This window comes from Mustela nigripes, chromosome 3 (genome assembly GCF_022355385.1).
Source record: "Mustela nigripes isolate SB6536 chromosome 3, MUSNIG.SB6536, whole genome shotgun sequence".
Classification (NCBI taxonomy): Eukaryota; Metazoa; Chordata; class Mammalia; order Carnivora; family Mustelidae; genus Mustela; species Mustela nigripes.
This window is the reverse complement of record NC_081559.1, coordinates 127,276,545-127,300,492: the sequence shown is the minus strand read 5'-3', so window position 1 is coordinate 127,300,492 and position 23,948 is coordinate 127,276,545. Positions and strand designations below refer to the sequence as shown.

Below are 23,948 nucleotides of genomic sequence, written 5' to 3'. Positions count from 1 at the left end.
GTGCCTGCAGTTCTCAAAGAGGTGTCTGGGGGCTGGAATTTGGCAGCAGACCTCCAGACCCAAAGCAACCCAGCTTACCTGGGATCAAACTTAGCAAAACACAAAACAGTGCTTCTAGAGTGGGCAACTGTTCTGCAGAAATAAATCCTATTCAAAGACACTTAAGGATGAAGACCAAACTTGCATACTAAAATAGTTAAGTTCACTTCAGTAACTTTTTACTGTACACGAACAGTGCACTTTGCTGTCACTGGTATACCCAACAACAAATTTGATTCTTGAACTGGAAAGGTGAAACGTATGCAGTTTGGCTCTGGAAAAGCAACTGATACCAAGTTTGCATTTAAGTTTCCACCACTCTATAAATGTCAGTATTACATGTAACTTATTATGCTATTCCTATGAATTTAAAAAGTCAAACTCAGTAGACTGAAAGGAAGGTGTGTCTCTAGCACTGGCCAGTCCCAAGGGTTCATGTAGAAATGGAAATAGAACAATCTTTGAGGGGAAAAAATCAATTTATAAGGAGGTCAGTGATAAAGCTAATTTATACACTCCAGGCAGGCAAGTTCTCCAGAACCCAGAGACTGAGTCTAGCAAATTCAGTTGGCTATAAATGGCTTAATGATAAACTACTTTGGTCCTATAAAAATTTCTTCACTTTTTATAGGAGACAGAATCCTAAAATGGCTGAAGGATTTCCACCTTCCGGCTGGAGAGGGGATCTGTGTCTTCCAGGCAACAGAATACAGCAAAAGTCATGGAACTTTGTAGTTGTGATTAAGGTCCCAAATCAGTTGGTTTGAAGTTACTCAAAGGGTAGATTTTTCCTGGATAAGCCTTGCTTAACTAGGGAAGGTTTGTAAAGAGGATGTGGGCTCTCTATGAAGGTCAGAGACTCTCTGTTGCTGGCACCCAGGGAGCAAGTGACCAGAGTGAGGGGGCCACAGTGGGGGAACCCAGCATGCTAAGAAACAGCAGGCAGCCTCTAGGAGGGGAGCGCAGTCCCAAGTGACAGGCAGCAAGAACTGAAGCCCCTCAACGTACAGTCACGGCAAACAAATTCTGCCAGCAGCCAGAATGGTCTGGGAGATGGATTCTTCCCCCGTCGAGTCTCCAGATGAGAACACAGTCCTTGCACCTGACTGTAGCCTTGCTGCAACCCCGAGCAGAGGACCAGTGAAGCTGTGCTCAGACCCTGACTCACAGAAACTAGGAGATAAGAAAGGGGTGTTGTCTTATCCATGAAATTTGCAGTAATTTGTTACACAGCAATAAACAACAAATGACCCCTCTTCTCAAGCTAGACATTGATCCTTCCACATAACAACAGACAGCACCCTTTGTGTGTACCTTTGTGAAGCTGCCACTGCAGCTAAGGCTGAGAACTTCGGTGCCAAGCACTGTTCTGGGCTCACAAGCACCTTGGGAAACTACCCCATCCAATTGCACAGGAAAACTAAGGCACACAAAGAGATCAAAACATTTGCCAAAGTTCACAAAAAGCTGGTTAGAAGAGGAGTCAGGGTTAAACCCAGGCAACCTCTCTGCAGAGCCTGCATCTCAGCCATCATACCAGCTGCCTAACCCCTGACGCTCCCACACTCCAGGACGCAGGAGGATGAGATGGCAGGAGAGCTGGGGGTAAGGTAACGATGGGGTGGGGTGGGGTGGGGTGGGGTGCAGAGAAGGGAAGGAGTGTTGGGGGCACTGGGACCTGCTCAGACGACTCAGAGAAGGTGGCTTTTTCAGGAAAGCTGGAGCCCAACACTGTTTCACAGTTAACTGCCATAGAGATCATCACAAGGATTTTTCTAAGAAAACCACTCCATTTCAAGTAAAAAATGTAAGAAACTGCACTACAAACAATATTAAAGGTTCCAGATATTTTAAAAGAAATTTTATTGCATTTTAGAAACAGTCTGTTTAACACTTAAAGGGGATGGTGTCCCGATGACTCCTTCCAGCTGGAATTACACATGAAACAGAAGATACCAAGGCAATTAAGTATTTTATAAACACTGCTGAGGGGTCAAAAAGAGGGAGGTTCATTCACTGACTAATAACGCAGTAATAAACAAACAGCAATGTTATGCAACTGAGAAAATTATTATAATTGAATCTACACAGCTGGGCAAGAACAGAAGCCTGGTTATGTATATTAAGCTCACAAATGCTTTGTGTGGGTAGGTTTTAGTTTCAGAACTGTTTCAGATTTGAGTCCCTTTTATAAAGTCAGATTTTTTTTTTCTTATCTGAATACAATTCCGTAATTACGGCTGTAGAACAGAAAAGAACTTAATGAACTGCCCCACCAATTTTTGCTCTTCTGTTTATACTACAGAGAAATACGTGTGTACATAGTAATTGGGAACTTAAACTTTCTTGAGATGTACTCATTTTAGATGAATACATTGTACCTTGTTTGTGCAAAGCAATATGAATAATGAATGACTATGACTCCCTAGCATACTGGAGGGAAAAGCCCAGAACAAAGTAGCTTTTCCCATTTTAACATTTAGTTCCTGCTGTGTTCTTGGAGTTTCCTTCACACCTTGATATCTTCCCCTTTGCAGAAGATGGGCAGAGAAATACTGCCAATTACCATAGTTAAGTTTACACAGATGTGTCACAAGAGAGTGACTTCTATATTTCCCTTGAATTGTTAAAGTCACAGCATTTAGATTAGAGAAACATTATTACTCTCTTGGGTTCAAGACAAAGCTTGGGAAAAGTCCACCATCCTTCCATCAATTAAATGTAGTTAAAATGCAAGCCAAAACAAAGCAAGTTTCTTTTGGGAAAATATTCTAGCTAGGCATTATCCTTATTACTACATGGCATTTTTTTCCTTAATTAAGTGACTAAATCTGAACAAATCACTGATCTATGTCAAGTTCCCATCTGCATAAAAATCTAACTAACTTCAAACACAAATGGATGATTAGCTAACCATCAGGGCAGAGGTACAAATGTATCTTCAACAGGCACACATTTTACATCAATGATATCTATTTTTATGAGATAAAAGTACTAAAGCTTTAATGGTGGCAATTAAAACAGCCAAGAGTTTGAGTAGCTCGATGGCTGAGTCACAGACCTTTTACCTATAATGGGATCCATTATATCCCTGAACTCCGTTTGAGGGAGTAAAAGAGGAACAAATTTTTAAATATGGTTATAAAACAGCAGTACCCTCTGAACTAAGCTGTTTTAGTTTAAACTGCCGTTTGATTTACCCTGTGTCTTACTGTCAACATCCACTCAGCAGCCTTCTTTATAGTTCTTAGATACTTGTGTCTATTTGAAAATATTTGAACAATTTGAAAATGCTTCAATGAGGCTACTATGTAACAATTTATATTTAGGCAACTTGTTTCTACTTTAACTTTTTATATTTAAAAAATCCATGTTTTGAAAATGTGTAACTTGAGATGACTTTTGACAAAATCCTCATTTGTACCTAAAATGTCAGTATTTATATTTTAATATAAATATAAATTGCACTTTCAAAGTACAATTCAGAGGGAACAAATAATTAACTATTCACAATAAGATGGTGCATTTCAGCAATACAGAACATCCACCAACAAAGGAGTGGAGATTTTTCATGATATTTTATAACATTACTATTTCAAAGTATTAGGATAATAAGATCTGTGGTTACAAAACATAATAATCATATGTCTGCTAACACTTCTCTAATTCAAGAACCTAAAGATGTTCTCTTTAAGCTTCTCTTATAGCAAACTCAGAAATGTAAATAGAAATGATCTTAGGAACAGCCTCTCAAGTTTTTGTATCCGTTACCACCATCATCTCCAGGGACAGCTGGCAAACAGGAAACAACATGCAGAACGGATTTACCTCCAACCAGGAAAGACCAAACTAAGAGGGATGGCGGGGCAGCCGGAGTGGTCGCGGCCCAGATGGCCAAGGTCCTCAGGGTTATGCGGGTCCGCAGCCCCCACTGAGTACGCCAGCATTAGACAGAGAGCGCCAGACGCGTACTTGGGCAGATTCCTTTCTGTGCTAGCAGCTCTTTTTAGACAGGTTGTCAGAAGGAAGAACAGCAGGATGGACCCAAGGATTCAGTATTAGGGTTGGTGTTTGACCATTTACTCTGTGGGGCTTTAACAATCAAGTGGGAAAACAATCATCTCAAGATCCGTGAGACGGACAAGCCAGACGCACTGATCTATAAAATCCCACCTAACTCCGCAGCTCGGGTCTGCTATTACAGCCTGACTTCAGTCCTGCTCAAACCACAGCTACTGCAACTTGTCTTTTAAAAAGAAATGAGTGTTTGTAAAGATGGAGCTAGAAAACGAAGATGGTTTCAGAAGGAAATATTAAGAGAGTTTCTCAGATAAATACAAAAAAATGAGTAAAACCGATGTGAAAACCTGCATTAGCCAGCACAAAATTAAATAAGATAGACCCAAATTACTGTAACAAAATGTTGAAGTGTACAATTTCCGTTCCTGTAAAAAAAAGGGAAACTCTCAGAACAGTATTCCAATACTAGAGAATCTCATTTCACAGACATGTAACATCTGCTAGGTTTTCCCGCAGTAAGCTTAGCTTCTGCTCAATCTAACGGCCCTAAAGTAATGTGTCTTAAACATCTCCGTCTGCACAGAATAATAATGTTTGGAATACAAAATGCATTCATGTCTGCACACCTCTGAAGCTGAAGATCCACACCAAATAAACCACGGAAAGGTGACAGGGAAGGGGAAGCACGGGTAAGGCAGAAAGAACAAAAACCCCAAGTCATTCAGCATGAGCCCCAAGAAATTGACGCTGTCTCATCCGGAAACAGTGTGCTGACACTTCTAGGCAGGGGGGCAGAGTTGAACTGAGGGAAGGAAGGAAGGAACTTCCGGGGACCCGAACCCCCCACAGCCCAGGTGAGGACGCAGGCTGCAGCAGCACTGATGGGCACTACCAGAGCCCTGGGAGCCTCGCGAGCCAGGAGACACCAGTTCAAGCCAAACTCCAGGCTGGCTTCCGGCCACTCCCGGACAGGGAACACTCTTCAGTAATTCAGAGAAGTCTACCTGGCCCCTTCCAGAAGTCTGCCACAAAGAACCAAGTAGCTCTAGCCTCCAAATTTGTCTACCAACCCACTTCCGGATCTGCCTGTCACCTTTACACTCTTCTCTCCACCTACGGCATCCTTCCATGGCCCATTCAGTTTTTCAAATATTTATCGACCCTTACTTGACCCCACATCTTCCTCCGGCTCTTGCCATCTTTTCTGCTCCCCTTTGGGCAGAATCCTCAGGACAGTGACCATATTTGTTGTCTTCCTCCTCCTTGCGTTCACTGCCATCTTTGCTCTATGTAGCCACTCTAATATTCTCATCAGGGTGATCTCCAATGCCTCCTCTCCCTCTCAGTGCTCCTCACCTCACAGCAGGACCTGACACAACTTCCCACTCCGAGCTTCTTCACGCGATCTCCACCTCCAGGACAGTCCTCTCCCTCCTGCCTTGCAGGCTCTTTCTTGGCCAGTTTCTCGTCAACTTCTCCACAAGAGACTTCTGAGATGCTCCAAGCTTCCATGTTTGGATCTCCGCTCCATGCAGGCTTCCTCCTTTCTTCAGGTTCCACTGCTTTACAGAGCACCTACAGACTGATGAAACCCATAGTTCTTTCTGAGCCCAGACCATGCTCTTGAACTCGACACCTCTCTATCCAACTGTCTACTTGATATATTCACTTCGATGTCCTAACAAGCATCTCAAACTTAATGCATTCTGAAACAAATCCTTAATTCTGTCCACCAAACTCCAATGCCATACATTATTACTCTACCAGCAGAAGAAGCCAAAAACATGAAGTCATCCCTGACTCTTCACTTAGGTCTCCTTCGATCCAATCTGTTAAGTCCCGTTGGCTGCCCCTTCCACTCTCCCAATAATCTCCTGGTCCAGGCACTGCAAGACCTTGTCTGTATACATCATCCTCTATATCCTCATCCTCTATAACTAACCCCTGGTTTCTAACTTTGTCCTCCACCCCAGTCTATTTGCTGCACAGTCTGAGGGATCCTTTAGAAATGTAAATCAGACTATGTCACAGCTCTCTTCAAAACCTCCAAAATTTGCTCATTTCATTCACAGTAAAATCTAGAGTCCTTGCCATGGCCTACAAGACCTTAAACGATGTGAATGATATGGACTCCTGACGCTTCCCTGATCTCATCTCCTATAATCCTCCTTTGTGCTCTTCCACTCCCAACTGCATAGATTCCTTATTTACAGACAAACAACAAAGGACAAAGGCAAGGCCCTTTGCATGAGCTGCCTCTGCCCTCGGAGCTCTTTACCCAAAACCTCCATGGCTATCTCCCTTGGCTTCCTTCAGGATGGTTTAGGCAGTAACAGACAAACACAAATGTAACACAGTGATAATACTTGGCAATTTTAGGGAAAGGACAAACAGGAGCTCACTGCATTATTCCTTCAACTTTTCTAGAGCTTTAAAATTTTTCAAAAAATCAAAGTTGGAGAAGGGAAACCTCTGTGCTACCACACCAGTATTCACCTTACACCTCGTCATTGACCATTCCTCACTCATTTGCAGCAAATCCACATACTTGATTCTACCTGGGACTCGATTTTCTTTCAGCACCTTAAAATCAGCAGCCCAAAAATCCAACACACTTTATTCCACCAGCTTGCTTTCCTATCTTGGTTACTGTCACTATGACTCCCACTCACCCAACCTTGTCTGTCCCTCTCCCTCACTGGACCCTACCCACACTTCTCCTTCCCAGTCCTCCTGCCGCTGGGTTCACCTTGTTCCGTGTGCTCTCTGTATGGGAATAAAGAGGTCATTCGAAAACACAAACTACCTGTGCTGCTTTGCTCATACAATTTGTCAACGATCCCCACCAACGGCATTTAAAACAGAGACTCCCAGTGTGGCTGGCCAGGGTCCTTGCCGGCTCCATCTTTCCCATCACCTCTGCTCTCTGCACCTAACACATGCGCCGGCGCAGGCTAACAAATACAGTCACAGAACACACTTTGCTCTCTCCCAACTTAGTGCCTGCACATGTGTCACCCCCTTGCCTGGAATGCCCGTTCCTACTCAATCTTCAAAATATAACTAAACATAATCTCCTCCTGAGGCCTGATCAAACACTCTTCCGAGGCCAAGGACTACTTACCACTACTACCACTACTACCACTACTTACCACTTACCACGTTGCTTGACTACTTGAGATCCTTCTAGCCCTCTGCACTACAGCCCCGAAGGAAAGCACGTTATGCTCCTGTTTCTATGTATACACAGTGTGTGCATGTGTGCGCGTACGCGTGTACATGTCCCTAACACCTAAAGCGGAGACTGATACCGCAGGCTGAGCAACCACGGAGTGAATGTCAGAGTCTCCCCAAGCCTCACTTGGATGTTACAAAGCCATCCCCTGCCCTCCACCATCACACCTCAGAGCTGCTGCACCTCCATGGTACCCAGAAGAATGCCTTTGGCCACTGTGGACCTAAAGAGTGCGGGCACACATAATGCACACTGGACTGATTGGTCCAAGGCAAGGCTGAAACGTCTGTGGTCCTTCAGCAAGGCCTGGGTTCTGTCTGCACAAACTTCTCCAGCACTCTTTTTCCCTGATTCAACCATCCCTTTTCTTCTTGGCCCTGAAATAATTAAGTACCTAATCCCATACAAGTCTGCATTTCTCTCTCTTCATTGCAGTTACATTCCTGTGTAACTGGGGCTTTTTAAAAGGAAGAATAGCTTATTTTTATACCTCTACAACCTCACAGTGACTGGCACATCATAAATGCACAACAACATTCACTGACAAATGAATGAATGAATGGACGGATGGATGGGTGAGATCATCACCTCACCTCTGACTATCCTAAGTAAGACTCAACAGACGACAAGCACTGCCTCTCTACTGTGAACTCATTGCAATCACTCATCTCATTCCCACAGAGACAGTGCCCAACAGAAGCACTCCCTGGAAAGAGACCTAGAAAATTCTCGGTTTGACCTCTAAAAATGAAAACAGTACCTTTTCTAGGAATTGCTGAACTATTATACTTTGTATCAAAAATAGTTAGAATTTAAGAGTGTGTACATTTTAAAATAAACTTTAAAACTCTAATGGCTTACAAACTGCAAAACACTTCTCAGTCATTTTAGATGGAAGGTTGAAACATGTTTGCAAATTTTGACACATATATGTTTCTCCTGCTGGCTCTGACCACAACCCATCTACTGGTGGGGGTGTGGGGCTGATCATCTATCTTCCCTTGAAGTCCTCGAAGGGAGTACTTGAACCAGAGAGAGGGGGAGAACCAGAGAGGACACCTGAATGGGCGGTGGACAGAGGGGGAAATGGCTGGTCCAGGGAGTGGGTGCTGGGTGTGCCACAGAGCTTCCGTTCCACCTGCCAGGCTCCAAGATCACACAGCCCCAGATGAAGCTCTGAGCCACGGAGTCCAAGGTCCTACTCTAAACCTCCAGTCCCAAAACCTAACTCACCATCCTAACCTCCCGCCCCTTGATTCCTGAAAACAAACAAAAAAATCTCGTGTTCTTTTTCCTGAATTCTTCAGCCCAGCAGTTTAGCCACTGCTCACAGAGTACCCAAGAGGGCAGCATGGTGGTCCTACCCCCCCTCCTCAACCTTTCCATGCACACTGCTGCTGTCTCAGTTCCAGACCCGTTACCTCTCAACCCAGTCCTCCTGAGGCTGAGGCCATCCGCTGCCCCCCTGGCAGACAGCAGCTACCAAGCACCTGTGATGTGGCAGGTCTGCCCTGAGAGGGGTAAAACGACACCAGGGCTCAAAGAGTTCAAACAGCAGCAGCAGCAAAAGGAAACAACCTCTATCTCATTCAGATTTATATATTAAATAGTATTTGTTGAAAGAATATACAAATATTACATGCTAAAAAAATATTTTGTAAATATTATAAAATCATTATCACTATTGTTTTTTTATGTGACTAGACAATTTTACATGACACATGTGGCTCACATCCTGTCCCCCTGGACAGCACTGCCCGGGGCACTGCTCAGCTTCCTTGCTGGCCCCACCCGTGCAGCCTCACCTTCCCCACGTACCCTCCCCGGAGCCCTCGGAGCAGCTGCCCACTGACCTTCAGACCCGGCTGACTTCCACCTGTCAGACACGACACAGCCCAGGAGGTGTCTCCTCCACAGGGGGTTCCTGAATGTCATTCTCCCCACAGCTCCCAGACCTCTTCTCTCCCACACCTGCCGCAGCATACCACACTGGACAAACACCCTCAGAATACATGTGCCATGCACTGAGGGTACAAAAGAAGATGACAGACAGAAACCTTGATCTCACTCAGCTCGGAATACACAGGAGGGGGGCAGAGTATTTCAGTAAAAATATTACAGTAGCAGTGATAATATTACAATGTGACATGGACAGCAGTTGGACTTTACAGACACTCTGTGTAGTCAGCTACAACTGCGAGCACACTACATGTATTACCTCACTTCATCTTCCTGACAACAGGATTTAACAGGTTCTAGTAGAAGTCTCATTTTTGAGATGGGAAACTAAGGCCCAGAGAAGCTATGCAGTTCACCCAAGATCACACAGCTCATAAGGGAGAGAACCAGGACTCCAAGGCCACACTGTCCAACACTGTGCTTTACTGCCTTCCAAGATGAAGGATCACAACATGGGGAGGACATGACCCACTGTGGGGGCACAGAGGAACAGTCCAGAGCCCACACTGGTGAGGTAAGAACAGGCTTTGCAGAAGAAGCCATTTCTAAACTGCAGGTGACTATTCTGGGCCAAAAGCCTGGAGGTGAGAAGGTCTGAAAGAACTGATTATCAGTTCACTGTGCCTGGGGAGAAGAAAGCAAGGGCTGTATCTAGAAGAAGACAGGGCTTTGGTTGTTTTTTAAGAAGGAACTTTTTAAGGGGCACCTGGGTGGCTCAGTCAGTTAAGCGTCTGGCTTCGGCTCAGATCATGATCCTAAGGTCTTGAGATTGAACCCGCCAGGCTTTGCTTGCCCCCAATCCCCACTCATGTTCTCTCTCTCTCTCTCAAATAAATAAAATCTTTAAAAAAAAAAAAAAAGAGGAGGAGGAACTTTTTGAGAGAACCTGCACAGAGAGTTCATGAAGATACAAGACTGGTGAAGACCCAGAGGAGACAGGCCCCCTCCCATGGTATCTGAAAGGTTAAAGAAGGGAGTACTGCAGTCCTCATTCCTTATCCAGATGAGTCTAGGCAGAACCTCACATTTCTTACCAAAGGGAAACCGGGGCATCCCCAGTCCTCAAGAGGAATTACCAGGCAGATACTCTCTACCAGCCCTGGCCAAGGGTTTCTGAAGATTTTACTAACTCCACACAACTGAGACATGCATCTAAACTTTTAAAAAAATGTCTGATTACAAGGTTGTGAAGTAAAAATATTATGAAACCACCAACATAAGCACTTCCCCAAGACCACATGGCAAGTATACCAACAGGGCTTCAAAACAACCAAAAAAGCACATATTTCCTTGGGGGGGTGGGGCGCAGCTGAGGATGGGGCAGGGGCAGGGGGTGTTAAACAACCAAACAGCTAAGCAAACAGGATATACTTAAGTGGATTGCAAAATTTACATCCATTTTAAAGATGAAAGAAATGCTTTTAAAAGAATTTAAAAGAAATGCTTAGCTTGCCAATTCAAGCAATACCATAGACTGCCCTCCCCAAACTGCCCCCCACCCCACCACATTCATTCTCCTTCACTTTTAGCAAAAGAAGACAACAGGAAAGCGGAACAAGCAATGCACAAAAACTGGTATGATCCCTTATCCAAGAGCGTCATGGGAATCTGATTGCTCATCTTGACTGAAAGCTTTCTACTAATGTGTGGTACCTTGGAAGTGCAGCACTGCTGTTTTTTAAGCAGACAACCTCCCATAAATATTTTCATAAGCTTTAAGATGGCTATTTTTCACATTTAAAGATGGTCCACTGGGGCGCCTGCGTGGCTCAGTCAGTTAAGTATCTTGATATTCTCTCTGCTCGATATTCTCTTTCTATCTCTAAAATAAATAAATAAGTCTTTAAAAAAAAAAAAATGATGTCCACTGGAAGAAAGAGAATAGAAACCAAAAGTCAATCTAATCCTAGTCTTGCCACCAATGAACTATAACCATTTTATCGTTAGCTTTTATACGCTATTCATTCAATATTCACATTCACTGTGCTGAGCATTGCCCTAAAAAATGTACATACATTCTCTTCCAAGGTTACAAGTCTGAGAACTTTGGAAGGGATTTTCTTATTCATCTTTGTGTCTCAGGAGCCAATACCACCTAGTACACGGCAGATGCTAAGTGCTATTATAACGACCTCTCAGTGAACTACTACTCGGATGCAGACTTCTGTTAAAATTCAACAACAAAAGAAGAATTAATTCATTATGCTGTGTGGAAGCATATAAGAATATGAAAGTGGGCCTCTAAGACTGAGACAGGTACAGGGCATCTGGTTGGCTCAGCTGGAAGAGCACATAACTCTTGATCTCAGGGCTATAGGTTCAAGTCTATAGGTTCAAGTCTATTTAGAGTCTTCTTAAAAATAAAATCTTTAAAATAAAGACTGAGACAGGCAAGATTCTGTCCTCATCTTATTCAGCCTCACGTGACATAACTGATGACTCCCTCACTCCCTGCAACCCTTTCCCTACTTGGTTCCAGGATGCTGTTCCACCTTCCTGACTACTCTTCTCGTCATACTGTCCTGGATCTCCTGGTGTAGAGTATGAAATAAGGGACTGCACAAGGGTCCTCTCCTCACATTTCTCTCTTACCCATCCACTCTAGATAACATGGTCCAGGCTTATGGCAGAAAATGCCATCTGTATAATGACAACTCTAATTCCTCCCCTAAATTCTAAATTCCCTTACACAACTGCCCATCTGAAACCTCTACTTGAGTCTCATCAGTAAGCAGCTCCAAATTAACATGTCTGAGTGAAATGTGAGTTTTCTGCCCTAACCGCTTCTCTCAGTATTCCTGAACTCCCAACTACTCAAGCTGAAAACCCCATGTCTCTCATTCTCTCAAACCCTGTTTCCAATCCATCAGTAAATCCTGTCAGCACTACATGAAATCTGTTCTCACTTCCTACTACCACAACCCTAATTTAAGCCACCACTATATCTTGCCTGATCAACTGTCCCCTTGCACTACCACATTGGCCCTATCCAGTCCTCATAGAGAAGAGCAGTGAACCTGCTAAAATACACAATATATTATATCACATTGTGCTCAGAACTCAATAACTTTCCAACTCATTCACAAGAAAATTCCAACTCCATACAATATGGCTTACAATGCCCTACTTGATCCGACCCCCAGTTACTCCTGCAACCGAAGCTCCTACCTCTCTTTCACTCACTATACTCCAAACACACTGGCCTCTTTGCTGCCCTTCAAACATACCAAGCACACTCCTGCCTCATGGCATTTGCACAGGCCATACTCACTTCCCTCAGATGTTTGCATAACTTGCTTACTCCCTTTACTTTATTCAGGTTTTCTGCTCAGTGTTACCTCCCAAGGAGGCATTCCTCAACCAACTTATCTACAATATCACTCTCTATAGTTCACTATCCCTTCATTCAGTTCTATTTTTCTTCATAATTAACAGCACTTAATATTACACACACACACACACACATACACACACATTTTGAAGTTACCTGGCTGGTTGCCTCTCTCACTAGAATGTTAGCTTCATGATCACTGCTATGCTCATAGCTATGCCTAGAACAATCCCCGGTATAGAACAAGCAGTAATAAATATTTGTTGAGTGTTGTTCAATTGATAAAAACATATAGATGAGAGAAACATCTACCAAAGAAAACATCTCTTAAAGAACAGTGAAAAGGCACCTATATGAGTTTTGGAAACCCTAAGAGCCAAGTGCATTCAAGAAAAATAAAGTAAGTAAAAAGTTGCACAATAATCAATTTTATCAAACCTAATAAGAAGAAAGAAGGTATTAACAGGAAAGGTATAGTCTGCTAAGAACTCAAAGGACATTCATTTAGCCATTTAGCCAACAAGGACCAAAGGATACAAGGGATCAAGGAAAATTCGACCAAGAAGGGGAGCTGCTATGCGGCAGAGGTACAGAAGAGGCTGGATGAAAGTCCTAAATAAAGTAAAACTCAAGGAAATCAACCTTTGTTCTCCCTGCACTATGAATCTGGACTTCCATGTACGCTGACAGCAAAAAGAGGCAGCAGTGGGAACTGTACATACTGTAAATAATGTAAAGCTCTGCGTGGCCTCCACAGTCTTCACACACCCAAGTACCATCTTGTTAAACTGGGTCAATCCCAAAGATTCTAATCAACTCTGAACGTCTATATGTTCTAGATTTCCAAAGCTAGAAGCCTCTGTAAAGCCCTAACCCAAACAAAACGGTCTCTCTCTGTGCCATCACCGTACCTAAAGAGTACTCCCTCTTCACCAGCATTTACTACATGGTGATACAGACACACGCTTAACCTCTCAGTACCAGCTACAGGCGAGCTCAGAGGTAAGGACAAGGTACTGTTCATCTTCACGTTTTCAGCACTTATTGCATATGCATCAGTCACTGAACATGTGTGGTGAAGGAAAGAAGTGAAGAAACAACGACCCCACCAAGACCAGCCACCTTCCAAGGTCCACCAGGGCAACACGCTCCTTTCTCAACTACATAGTGTCCTGCAAAAGCCAACTTGTTCAATTACCGAACTCATCCCAGTGGATGTACGAGCAGACCAGGCGACTCAACAATCTACAGAAAAGTTACTCGGGATTTTCGACAGGTGGCAAAACCTGCTCTCAAGTGTTTTGGGGCCACAACTATCCCCGCTGTATTTAAAAGCAGGCCTCCGCAGCCTTGGACACACATTCAAGTCCCTACTGAGCTGCTTTGGAGTAGGGACCGTGAGGCCCACACCAGCAGCTTGGGCGTCTCTGATTAGATAACATTCGATGACACTGGTGTGCAGAAGAAACTAAGAGCACCACATCATACTGACATTCTTGTGGTCTTTGAACCAGGATGAGTGTGAGCATGGAGAGCTCTGAGGGGTTTCTGAAGACCAGGGAGAATTTGAGGGGTCACTTTCCAGTTTCCCAAGGAACACACACATTCTAAGAAAAACGACCAGCCTTCTGCTGCTTCTCCTTTTCCGTCTTCCTTTTTACAATCACTTCTTTTTACCAAAATGCCTTTCATTCATCCCAAACCTTATTATAGTACATCGCCCTAAGTTATAAACAACTCTGGGGCACCAATCAAATGGCGATTTGAGAATGCCTTCCTCTGAAAGACGTGTGAAGAAAGGACACAAAAGCCCACTCAGTGAAATGATGGTGACACAAGAATTTTAATGCATTTATCCTAACTGAAAAACAAAAACAAAAAAATTTTTTTTTAATTTTTCAAAACTCTCTTAGGGGGACAAAAGATTTTAAGTACTACTGCTCTATCAAATACGACTAAAACTGCACTGTCCAATATGTAATCAGTAGGCAAATGCTGCTGTTTACATTTAAATTGGTTCAGATTAAATAAAATTTAAAATGTGATTGCTTTATCACACTAGCCACATTTTTAAGTCTTCATGACCATAAGTGCTAACACGTCTTGTCATAATGGACAGTATAGAGGACATTTGCATCATACCAGAAAACTCCACTGGACAGAGCTACTCTGGAATTCTGATTAATTGTTTAGTAAAGCACTGAACTCCTTTCTAGGGGAAATACTGGACCTACCTACAATCATTGTTATGACCCCCAAGTACCATAAGAAGGTGAGAGATTTCCACCCAGGTACCAATGCATGTGAGGAATTCACCCTACAAAACGTTCACCCTACAACCCTCTTATCTGGTTTCCAAAGAAGAGGGTCTATTCTCCACCGATAAGACAGAAAACCAGTACTTAAGCCTCTTTTTAAAAATTATTATTGAGTTTCACATAACAGACATAAAATAAGCCATTTTAAAGTAAACAATTCAGTGGCATTTAATATAGTCACAACAATTTAGATTATTGATGACCTGAAGAATCTGTCAAATCATCTTCTGTCAAGGTTCTATTCATGACCTAATTAAAAGAACAAAAATCTAGGGGATATTGCCTAAGATATGCAACCCATCCGTGTTTGGCAGTGTAAGTCCACTTGAGTTACCAAGCAGGATCTCTGAGATGCGCTGCCTAGGTCAGATCAATGTAACCCTCACAAGACAGCTGTCACCATGTAGCCCTCATTGTCACTCTCAGACAGGATTATTAAGGGGCATGATAGAAACCAGCATGAAGGGAAACAACTATTTCTATATTTGTTATAAAACGACCCCTAGCTAAGAAACGTATCTGTAATGTCAGTCATATCTCCTACACATAGAAAACATACCACACAAAATTCCTTTTAGGATTTGAAGTGAGGAAAAAAACATCCTTCTGAGAAGAAAAAGATATTTCTTTCTTTTTGATGAGAATTACACATCTTGCCATGTTTCCCTTTGTACACTAATCAGGAAGCTCAGAATATAATGTGGTGCTAAGTCCAGGCAAAAATTAGGGTATTTCCTTGTCCTTATATTTCCAGGACCCAATTTCTTGTCTCTACTTCACAGACACACACACACACTCTCTCTCTCTCTCTCTCTCTCTCTCTCTCTCCCCCCCCCCACTCTCTCAATCTCCGGCCACCCTCCAGTCCTTTTTGGAAAACTATCAACTAAGGAGTATAATGCAAATTTCTATTATTTCATTTAACCTCTGCCACTTGGGGACAAGATCGATCTTAGTACATGACTAATCTACCTTAAAGTAACATCTTATAACAACTAATGTTTCTCTACTTGTCTTCAATGCTAAATAGCCACTAGCACATTCTGCTCAAGAGAGAGCCACACAGGGGTACCTGGCCATCTGAGTCAGTAGAGCATGCAACTCTTGAACTCGAGGTCGTGAATTTGAGCCCCACACAGGTGCTGAGATTACTTTAAAAAAAAAAAAAGATATACACCCACCTCGAAATATGAGAAGTATATCATAAGGGACCAATAAGCAAGATATAGCTGTCAGCCATAAGCACTGGAGAAAACACACTTTGAAATTTTTCTTCCAGGAACAGGGAGACTGAATCTAGTATCACATTGTGAGAAATGTTTTTCAAGGGGAGAAAAAAAAAAATTCATCAACTGTGATAGCTTCTAACTTACAAAACCAAGTAATAAATGTTTCATACAAACCATTTATGGCTAAGACTTCTTTGGCAAAAAAAAAAAAATTAAATAATAACTTTCTGAAATATTACTTATACTTTTAAACTAAGATACTCTATTCACACTACTTAAAATAGTATGCCATGTTTAGCAACAACTGGCTGATAGACAGCAAGGATTTATTCCAAAAATAACAATGGGCATTGTGTCAGCATTACCACGTATGAATCACTACATTCTATCACCATCTAACAGGGCCAAAAGATACAGGGTGCCCATGCTTTAAGTCCACCTGGTAAGAGGTGAGAGATTAAAAGAGTAGGGACACAGGTGACAAAAAAAAACCTGTTCTGGTTCTATTTGTGCCCTACACCTTATTTCCTGGTAATCTAAAGAGTTTGTTATGGCTGAGATGTCAGATATCTATATCACTAGCTATACACGGCTAACTTTAACTAAAATTAAAAAGAACTAAACGCTCAGTCCTTCACTCTCATGAGCCTCGCTTCAGGTGCCCAACAGCCACTGGTGGCGAGTAACTACCATATAGGACAGAGCAAATACAGAACATTTGGTCATCACGGGAACGTTCACAGACAGTACGAGTTCACACATTTTCTACAAACACATTATTAGTGTGATATCAAAGAACAAGTGGCAAACTTTTTTCTGAAAAACAACTTGGAAAGTACTAGATACTTTCTGACAAACCTCAGTACACAGTTAAGTATATTGAAGAGGTGCTAAATCTTGAATTAGATGAAAGTATACACCAGGGCTGGATGGCAACCACTCTACAGTGTTTCCTTAATACGAAGGGAGCATTTCAAATATTCACAGAGTATATGTAGATTATAGTTCAATAAATATATACAAACTTTATACATGATATTTTATAAACACACATGATGGATATTTGATAACCAACAGGTTTTCCATCTACTTTTTTTAATCCTGTTCTTCTTCAATATTTTTTCTTTTAAAGATTTATTTATTTGACACAGAGAGAGAGAGAGAGAGCACAAGTAGGCAGAGCAGCAGGCAGAGGGAGAAGCAGGCTCTCTGCTGAACAGGGAGCCCAATGCGGGACTCGAGCCCAGGACACTGAGATCATGACCTAAGCCAAAGGCAGGTGCTTAACCCACTGAGCCACCCAGATGCTCCCCAATATTTTTATAAAAAAGGAAAAATTATAGTGTATGAAGTTGGAAGATGAAAAGCAAAAAGGTCCTTTCCCTTGCATTCAAATGGAAGAAAGATATGTGATCTTTCCTAAATCACATGGCTCTCCTATCTAGCTCTAAAATTCTATACCTCTAAACAGTAAACTTCTGGTATGCCTGGGTGGCTCAGGAGGCCAACTCTTGGTTAAGTGGCTAACTCTTGGCTTTGGCTCAGGTCAAGCTGTCAGGGTCCTGGGATGGAGCCCACAGGAGACTCACACTCAGCAGGAGTCTGCTTGTGGATTCTCTCTCTCCCTCTCTCTCCCTACCCTGTACCCCCATGCACTCTCTCGCCAAATAATTTTTTTTTAAGTGGCAACGGTATTGAGTTGTACAACAAATGTTCCCCAAATTGCAAACCCCACATACTAAAAAAATGTGATCCACCTTCTTTGACCACTTTTTAAAAAATGTTGCTATTCAATCAACAAACTGCAACGATTCTTTTTTTTCCTCTTTTTTCCCTTTTGTGACTGTCTCACTTTGAAACAATGAAGTTACATTTTAAGGGGAAAAAAAAAACAGATTAGGATAAAGAAACATTAAAAATATCATAAGTGGGATGGCCCTCACAAACCAGCGGAGTTTCAAACTGCCACTGGCACTGTTCCACAGGAACAGGAAGATGTCATCACAGATATAGGGGAATACAGCATGGAAATACAGGAAGATGCTGGTAAAAACAATGGGGTACAATGAATCGCCATACTGTGGTTAACAGTTGTAAGTTTACATTTGATAAAGTCAAGAATTACTATATACAGGAGTGTATAATTCTTGGATGCTAGAGGAAATACTAGTTAACATTCCTAAGAACAGGATGTCAACTTAACCTCCGACACTTCAAGTTCCCAAATCTAAGAGATGATTTGACCTTGGTTAAAAGTGGGAAGAAATTAAACACTGAGAAGGTTGGTATTTTATATATAGTACCCCATTTCCTAGAGAGTAAATGAAAAAGAAATGTAATATGACAGCGACTTCCAACCACCCTCAAAATATTATGAATTCCTGTTTGCTTTATAGAATTCCAATAAACTGATTTTTAAGCCATTGATATAATAATGTTCTGTTTCACAAGATAAAGGGCAAGCTTTTCTACTTTGAGGTGAGAAGTTGAAAGTGGGGGAGAAATTCCAAGAACTCATGTCAACACACCACATTAGCAATAGTTACAATAAAATACTTAACTTTCATCAGCGACTTACTACACGCCACACACTGTACTAAAAACTTGACAGCCACTATCTCATTTAGCCCCCACAATGATCTGAAGCAATTGGTACTTGTTATCCTCAGGAAACAAGTTTAGGAACACCAAGTACCCAATTTTCTGATGAGGCAAAAAACGGGAAGAGTAAGCTTCGGGAGCCATTCCCACATGGGTAAAGCCCACGGTCTGCACTCCTGAATGCCAGCACCTCGACAGGCAGTGGAGACCGCAGCTCCCTGGCTTACTAAGCAGCATGTGGCCCACTGGACAGAGCTGCAGGGGCACCCAGACATGACAGGGGAGACGCGCAATGCAGCAAGTAAACGGAACACCTCTTCCCATTAACTCACTCTCAAAGCCAAATTCATATTTAATCTGAAATCTTCTCTAGCATCCAACACGGCATGGCATTAAAAGGTTTCTCACTCAGGGGCACCTGGTTGGTGCAGTCAGTTGAGCTTCTGACTCTTGGCTTCGGCTGGGGAGGTGATCTTGGAGTCATGGGATCAGGTTCTGCACCAGGCTCCACACTTGACTAGGAGTCTGCTTGGGATTCTCTCTCGCTCTCCCTTTGCACTACCCCTCACACACCACCCCCCCACACACACCGACATACACTCTCTCCCCCACTCTCTCTTTCAAATAAATAATCCTTTTTTTAAAAAGGGATTCTTACTTAAGTCTTCAATGAGGGAAACTTTAAAACTGATCCTATAATCTGGCGTATTTTTGCTCTACGACTGCCCGGTTTTAGTTTTTTGTTCTCTTTTGCCTCTTCCTTTCACCATGAATATTTATTTATATATCTTGGTTTTTAACTTTCTTGCAAACACAAAAGGTGTGAGCTTTAAGCTCAGCTCGAAGGACAGACCTTCTCCAAAATCAGGCTCTGGAGTATTTCTTTCCTTCAGTTGTCTTCTACCATTGTTACCAAGTTAGGAGGGACACCTGATTGAATGAGAAGTCAAGATATAAGACCCGGAGCACCAATGCTGCTTTCACATCAGACCCCAGCATGGTGGGTGGGTGTGTGTGTGTGTGTGTGTGTGTGTGTGTGTGTGTGCACGTGCACTCCGTTAACAGTCCCCGTTGCTTAAGAGAATACAGCTGAAGTGAAAGGGGAAAGTATCCAGAGGAACAGCTGATAAAAATGAAATACTACTTAACTCCTTCTAAATCATCAAACTTTTTCCCTAAAGAACCCTCACTTGTCTCCTTTAATCCACGGTATGCCTCCATGCATTTCAACAGCTCTCTTTGTGAAAATGTCTTTGCAATATTTGAGCAGCCAGAAATGGAGTTAGCTTAGTAATGGACCAATTTAAAGCAACATCAGCACATCCGACTTGGTGATTGCCCCAGTTCCACTTCTGCCTGTGGTTACTGACAGATTATCTATAGATTTACAGCTACAAATACAGAGAATGGAGAGTAACATTGAAATGTCAAGACTACGGTAAATTCTCCATTAGTCCTCACTGTCCGTTTCTGTCAACCTCCACAGTGGTATTAAACTTTAGCCATCTCTTCATACTGACATTAACAGTGAAAACAAACACATCGTAACTGACTAATCCTACAGTTTTATATGATTGCTTTTTTAACTTAGAGAATGTTTAACCTATAAGAGTTCAGGAAGATGCGTGATCTAAAAACTGAACTTGACTTTCAAATATTCCTATATTCGATAAGAACTTCAAGTCCATGCATGCCTCCGTCATTAAAAAGTTCAGAAATAATAAACTTCCAAAAAATTTTTTGGAGAAGCCATAAGAAATTATTCACTAGCTGAGAAATCCACACTGCCATGCTCCCAGCTCTCCCTCCACCCCCGTCCCAATAAGCGAGAAGCAGGGACTCCACAGCCCACCAAATGGCTGAAGGACGGATTCATACCCCAGAGGTACAAACCTGCTCCAGCCTGCCCATAAAGAGACAGGAAGGGCACAAGCTAAGTTAGAATGCCATTCACTAAACTCTGAGCAAGGCTTCGAACAACACTACATACTCGATACCCTTCCCACTCTCTGCCCCTGCCCAAAACAAACAACACTACTCTCAAGGTTAACACCTCTTACTTCAAATGAAAACAAAAAATTTTTCTGCCTTCACTGTTAGCGTTAAAATCTAAGAATTCTCCTGAAATTGGTGGTAAGAATTGCGTAGAATTAAACATAGAAGACAGCAGAGAACAGGCTGAACATACTATAAAGCAGAACAGATATATGCTCTTCAAGCAGGGGAATCAAAATGGCATGTTCTGGACGCCTGGGTGGGTCAGTGGGCTAGGCCTCTGCCTTCAGCTCAGGCCATGATCTCTGGGTCCTGGGATCAAGCCCCGCATCGGGCTCTCTGCTCAGCAGGGAGCCTGCTTCCTCCTCTCTCTCTCTCTGCCTACTTGTGATCTCACTGTCAAAAAAATAAATAAAATCTTTAAAAAAAAAAAAAAGGCATGTTCCCTTTAAATAACTGGATGGGTGATGATTTTAATGCAATCATTAAAAGAAGACATAGGGAGGGGCGCCTGTGTGGCTCAGTTAAGAGTTGGACTCAGTTTCCGCTCAGGTCGTAATCTCAAGGTTGTGACACTGAGATGGAGCCCCACAGCGGGCTGTAAACTTCTCAAGGAGCCTGCCTGCCCCACTCCCTCTGCCACGCACCCCACCACCGTTGTGCATGCATGTGTCTTCTCTCCTTCCTTCATAAATAAATAAATTCACTCTTTAAAATAAGACCTGGCCATCTCTCTCACCATCCAATCATATCAGGAAGAAAGCAAGCAGGATAATGAGCATCTCTGATCTCTGTTGACTTTTGACTTTTTTAAATGGTGCCAACCTCTCGGCACTTTTCCAGCTTCCTTTAACTTTTCCACTAGCACCACTCTTAGTAGTATGCCCCAATTCCTAGAAGGCTCTCCTGTGTTTTTCACACTAAGCCAAAAATAATAATAGTAATAAAATAAATATGTGTGTGTGTGTGTGTGTGTGTGTGTCTGTGTGTGTCATGAAACCTCACCCACGGTGATGCAGCCTCACCTACTTAAGTTTTGCAAGGCAAAAGCACAAGTTTGCTGCTGACTTCCTTCACCGATAAAGGAACTCTATTCAGTAACAAAGGAAGAGTGCGGGCCCTCTCTCCGCGGTTACTTAGAGACTACCAATAGATTGACAGCTGTAACTACAGCAAATGGAGAATAATATTAAGATGTGAAGATTAAGGTAAATTCCCCAAGTTAGGTCTAGCAATGCTTTTCCCCTAATTGTCCTCCTGACTCACTTCCCAATTTTCCTTCCCCAGCTAACTATTGCTCTGCAGGGCCAGAAATGGCCTTTCTGAGTGACTGCTAAGATAAAGAAGAAAAAAGCAGCAGAGACAAAAAAGGGGCGAGGAAAGGGAGGCCTGTGTGAGAGCAGAGATGAGGGCTTACTCCCTTATCCTCGGAGAACCAATGTCATAAATAAGCATTACTGATGGTGAGGCGCACAGAGACCCTGCGGGGGCCGGGGGCAGGGAGAGGAGAAGAGCCACTACAAGTATCCGAAAGCCGCTTGAAACAAGAATCTCGGAAATGGTTATAGTCCACTTTCAGAGAAACTCACAAGAAAGCAAAATGGGCGCTAACACCTACGTTGAAGTTTACTGTCATAATTAAACAGCTTAAAACGTATTTGTATGTGCACAGACTTATCTATACCTGACTTGTTTTCAAAAAGAACTCAAAGCAACTGCAGCTGAAAGAGTCCGGCTCTGCACTCCTCCGTCCGGCAGCCGCACTGGGCTCCGGGTCTGCCTGTGATGGAGAGACAAGCACAGATGGGCTACAACGAGAAACGTGTGGAAAATACATGCTAGACTAGATTTCAAGTACTTGTTTAAATATCTAATTAGTAATTTTTTACTGACTATGTGTTGGAATACCACCTTCGATATACTGGGTTAATTAAACATATTACTAAAATTAATTTTACTAGTTCTTTTTTTTTTTTTTTCAATGTAACTATCAGAGAATTTAAAGCAACACGTGTCCTTTCCATCTGCAACTCCTACTACATTTCCATGGGACAGCACTGGCCTAGAACCCGGGCGGTACCTGAAGAGACGACAGCCTTTGTTACCTAAAAAACAGAGCTCCCTGTCCATTCCGGTATCTCCTCCCTGCCTTTGCCCACACTGCCAACCTCGGCCCTTCATAGAATGCTTAGCACATAACCCTCAATAAATATTTCTTTAATGGAATTGAATGAAAACAACAAGATAGAAGATTGAAATGCAGTACCGAAACACGGCTTCTTAAAGGTTAAGAAAATTCATAGGCTGCTTAGGACACTTAGCCAATGGTTAGTATCCGGGTTTCAAAAGTAATTTAAAACACTAACTCCTTGTTACCGACAATATTTTTGACACTCACAGAAAACAATACCCTTTTACAAAATAAAAGCCACTAGGAGACAAGGCTACCGTTTAGTATGCGGCTCACTTCACGCTTTCAGACGGGGTTGAAAGGACAGATAGGGCAGACTGTTTTCCTTTGCTTTAACTCTACACTTGGTATTTTCCATTTTAACCCACTGAATCTCTGACCTCTGGGATAAACCAGCTCTGCTGAGCGAAGACACAGGGAGGTTCTCATTAAGCTGCAGCATACACAAATTGCAACAGAAGAAATACCTAACACCCTTCACCGGAAAACAACAGGCCGCTGAGAGCACCAGATCCACCAGTAAAGCCAAGGCCAGTCAAGGACAGATGGCTTACTGTAACCAAGGTATCGTGAAGAAATAACAGGCAAGCCACCAGCACGTGGGGAAAGCGACGCCTCCCCTGACTACCCTTACCTCTGCGGAGCATGGTAGGGCAGGCTTTTCCACCAAGGTCTTAACTATGGCTGCCTGTTCTCTGAACATGGTTACACTCAGGACAGCCCCTGAATGCCACTTAGGTCAAAGCTGGGTTTTCCTTAGATATATTTTTGCGCTCCCCATCTCCACTAGACATCTATGGGGGTACGAAAGTATGTCAAGAGTAGTATTCACAGAGATGCATCTACTCTCTATTAAAAAGGCCCCTTTCTCTACTTCTGGTCACCATTTGCATAAATGAGGCTTGAGATGCACAGCCACATTTTCCATAAAATTTACTTAGTAGTTGCCAATTACTCCACTCATGTCTGGAATTCTGTATTTACTAGCTGTACTGAGAGAATTTCAGAATAGTCACTCTACTTGAAATTC

The 23,948-nt window shown here is 42.7% G+C and overlaps 1 protein-coding gene across 9 annotated transcripts in view; it reads right to left on the bottom strand.

Annotated features, from left to right (window-relative positions):
- CHD7 (chromodomain helicase DNA binding protein 7) overlaps positions 1 to 23,948 on the bottom strand; it is a 186,685-nt gene that overhangs the window by 92,669 nt on the left and 70,068 nt on the right. Inside the window, exon 1 of one of the 9 annotated variants that reach the window (XM_059394631.1) lies at positions 5,416 to 5,638. The exons of the other annotated variants lie outside the window; for them this stretch is intronic. Within the exon in view, the coding sequence (XP_059250614.1) occupies positions 5,416 to 5,571 (156 nt within the window). The 5' untranslated portion in view covers positions 5,572 to 5,638. Of the gene's footprint in view, positions 1 to 5,415; positions 5,639 to 23,948 lie in introns of those variants that run through there. 9 annotated transcript variants of the gene reach the window in all.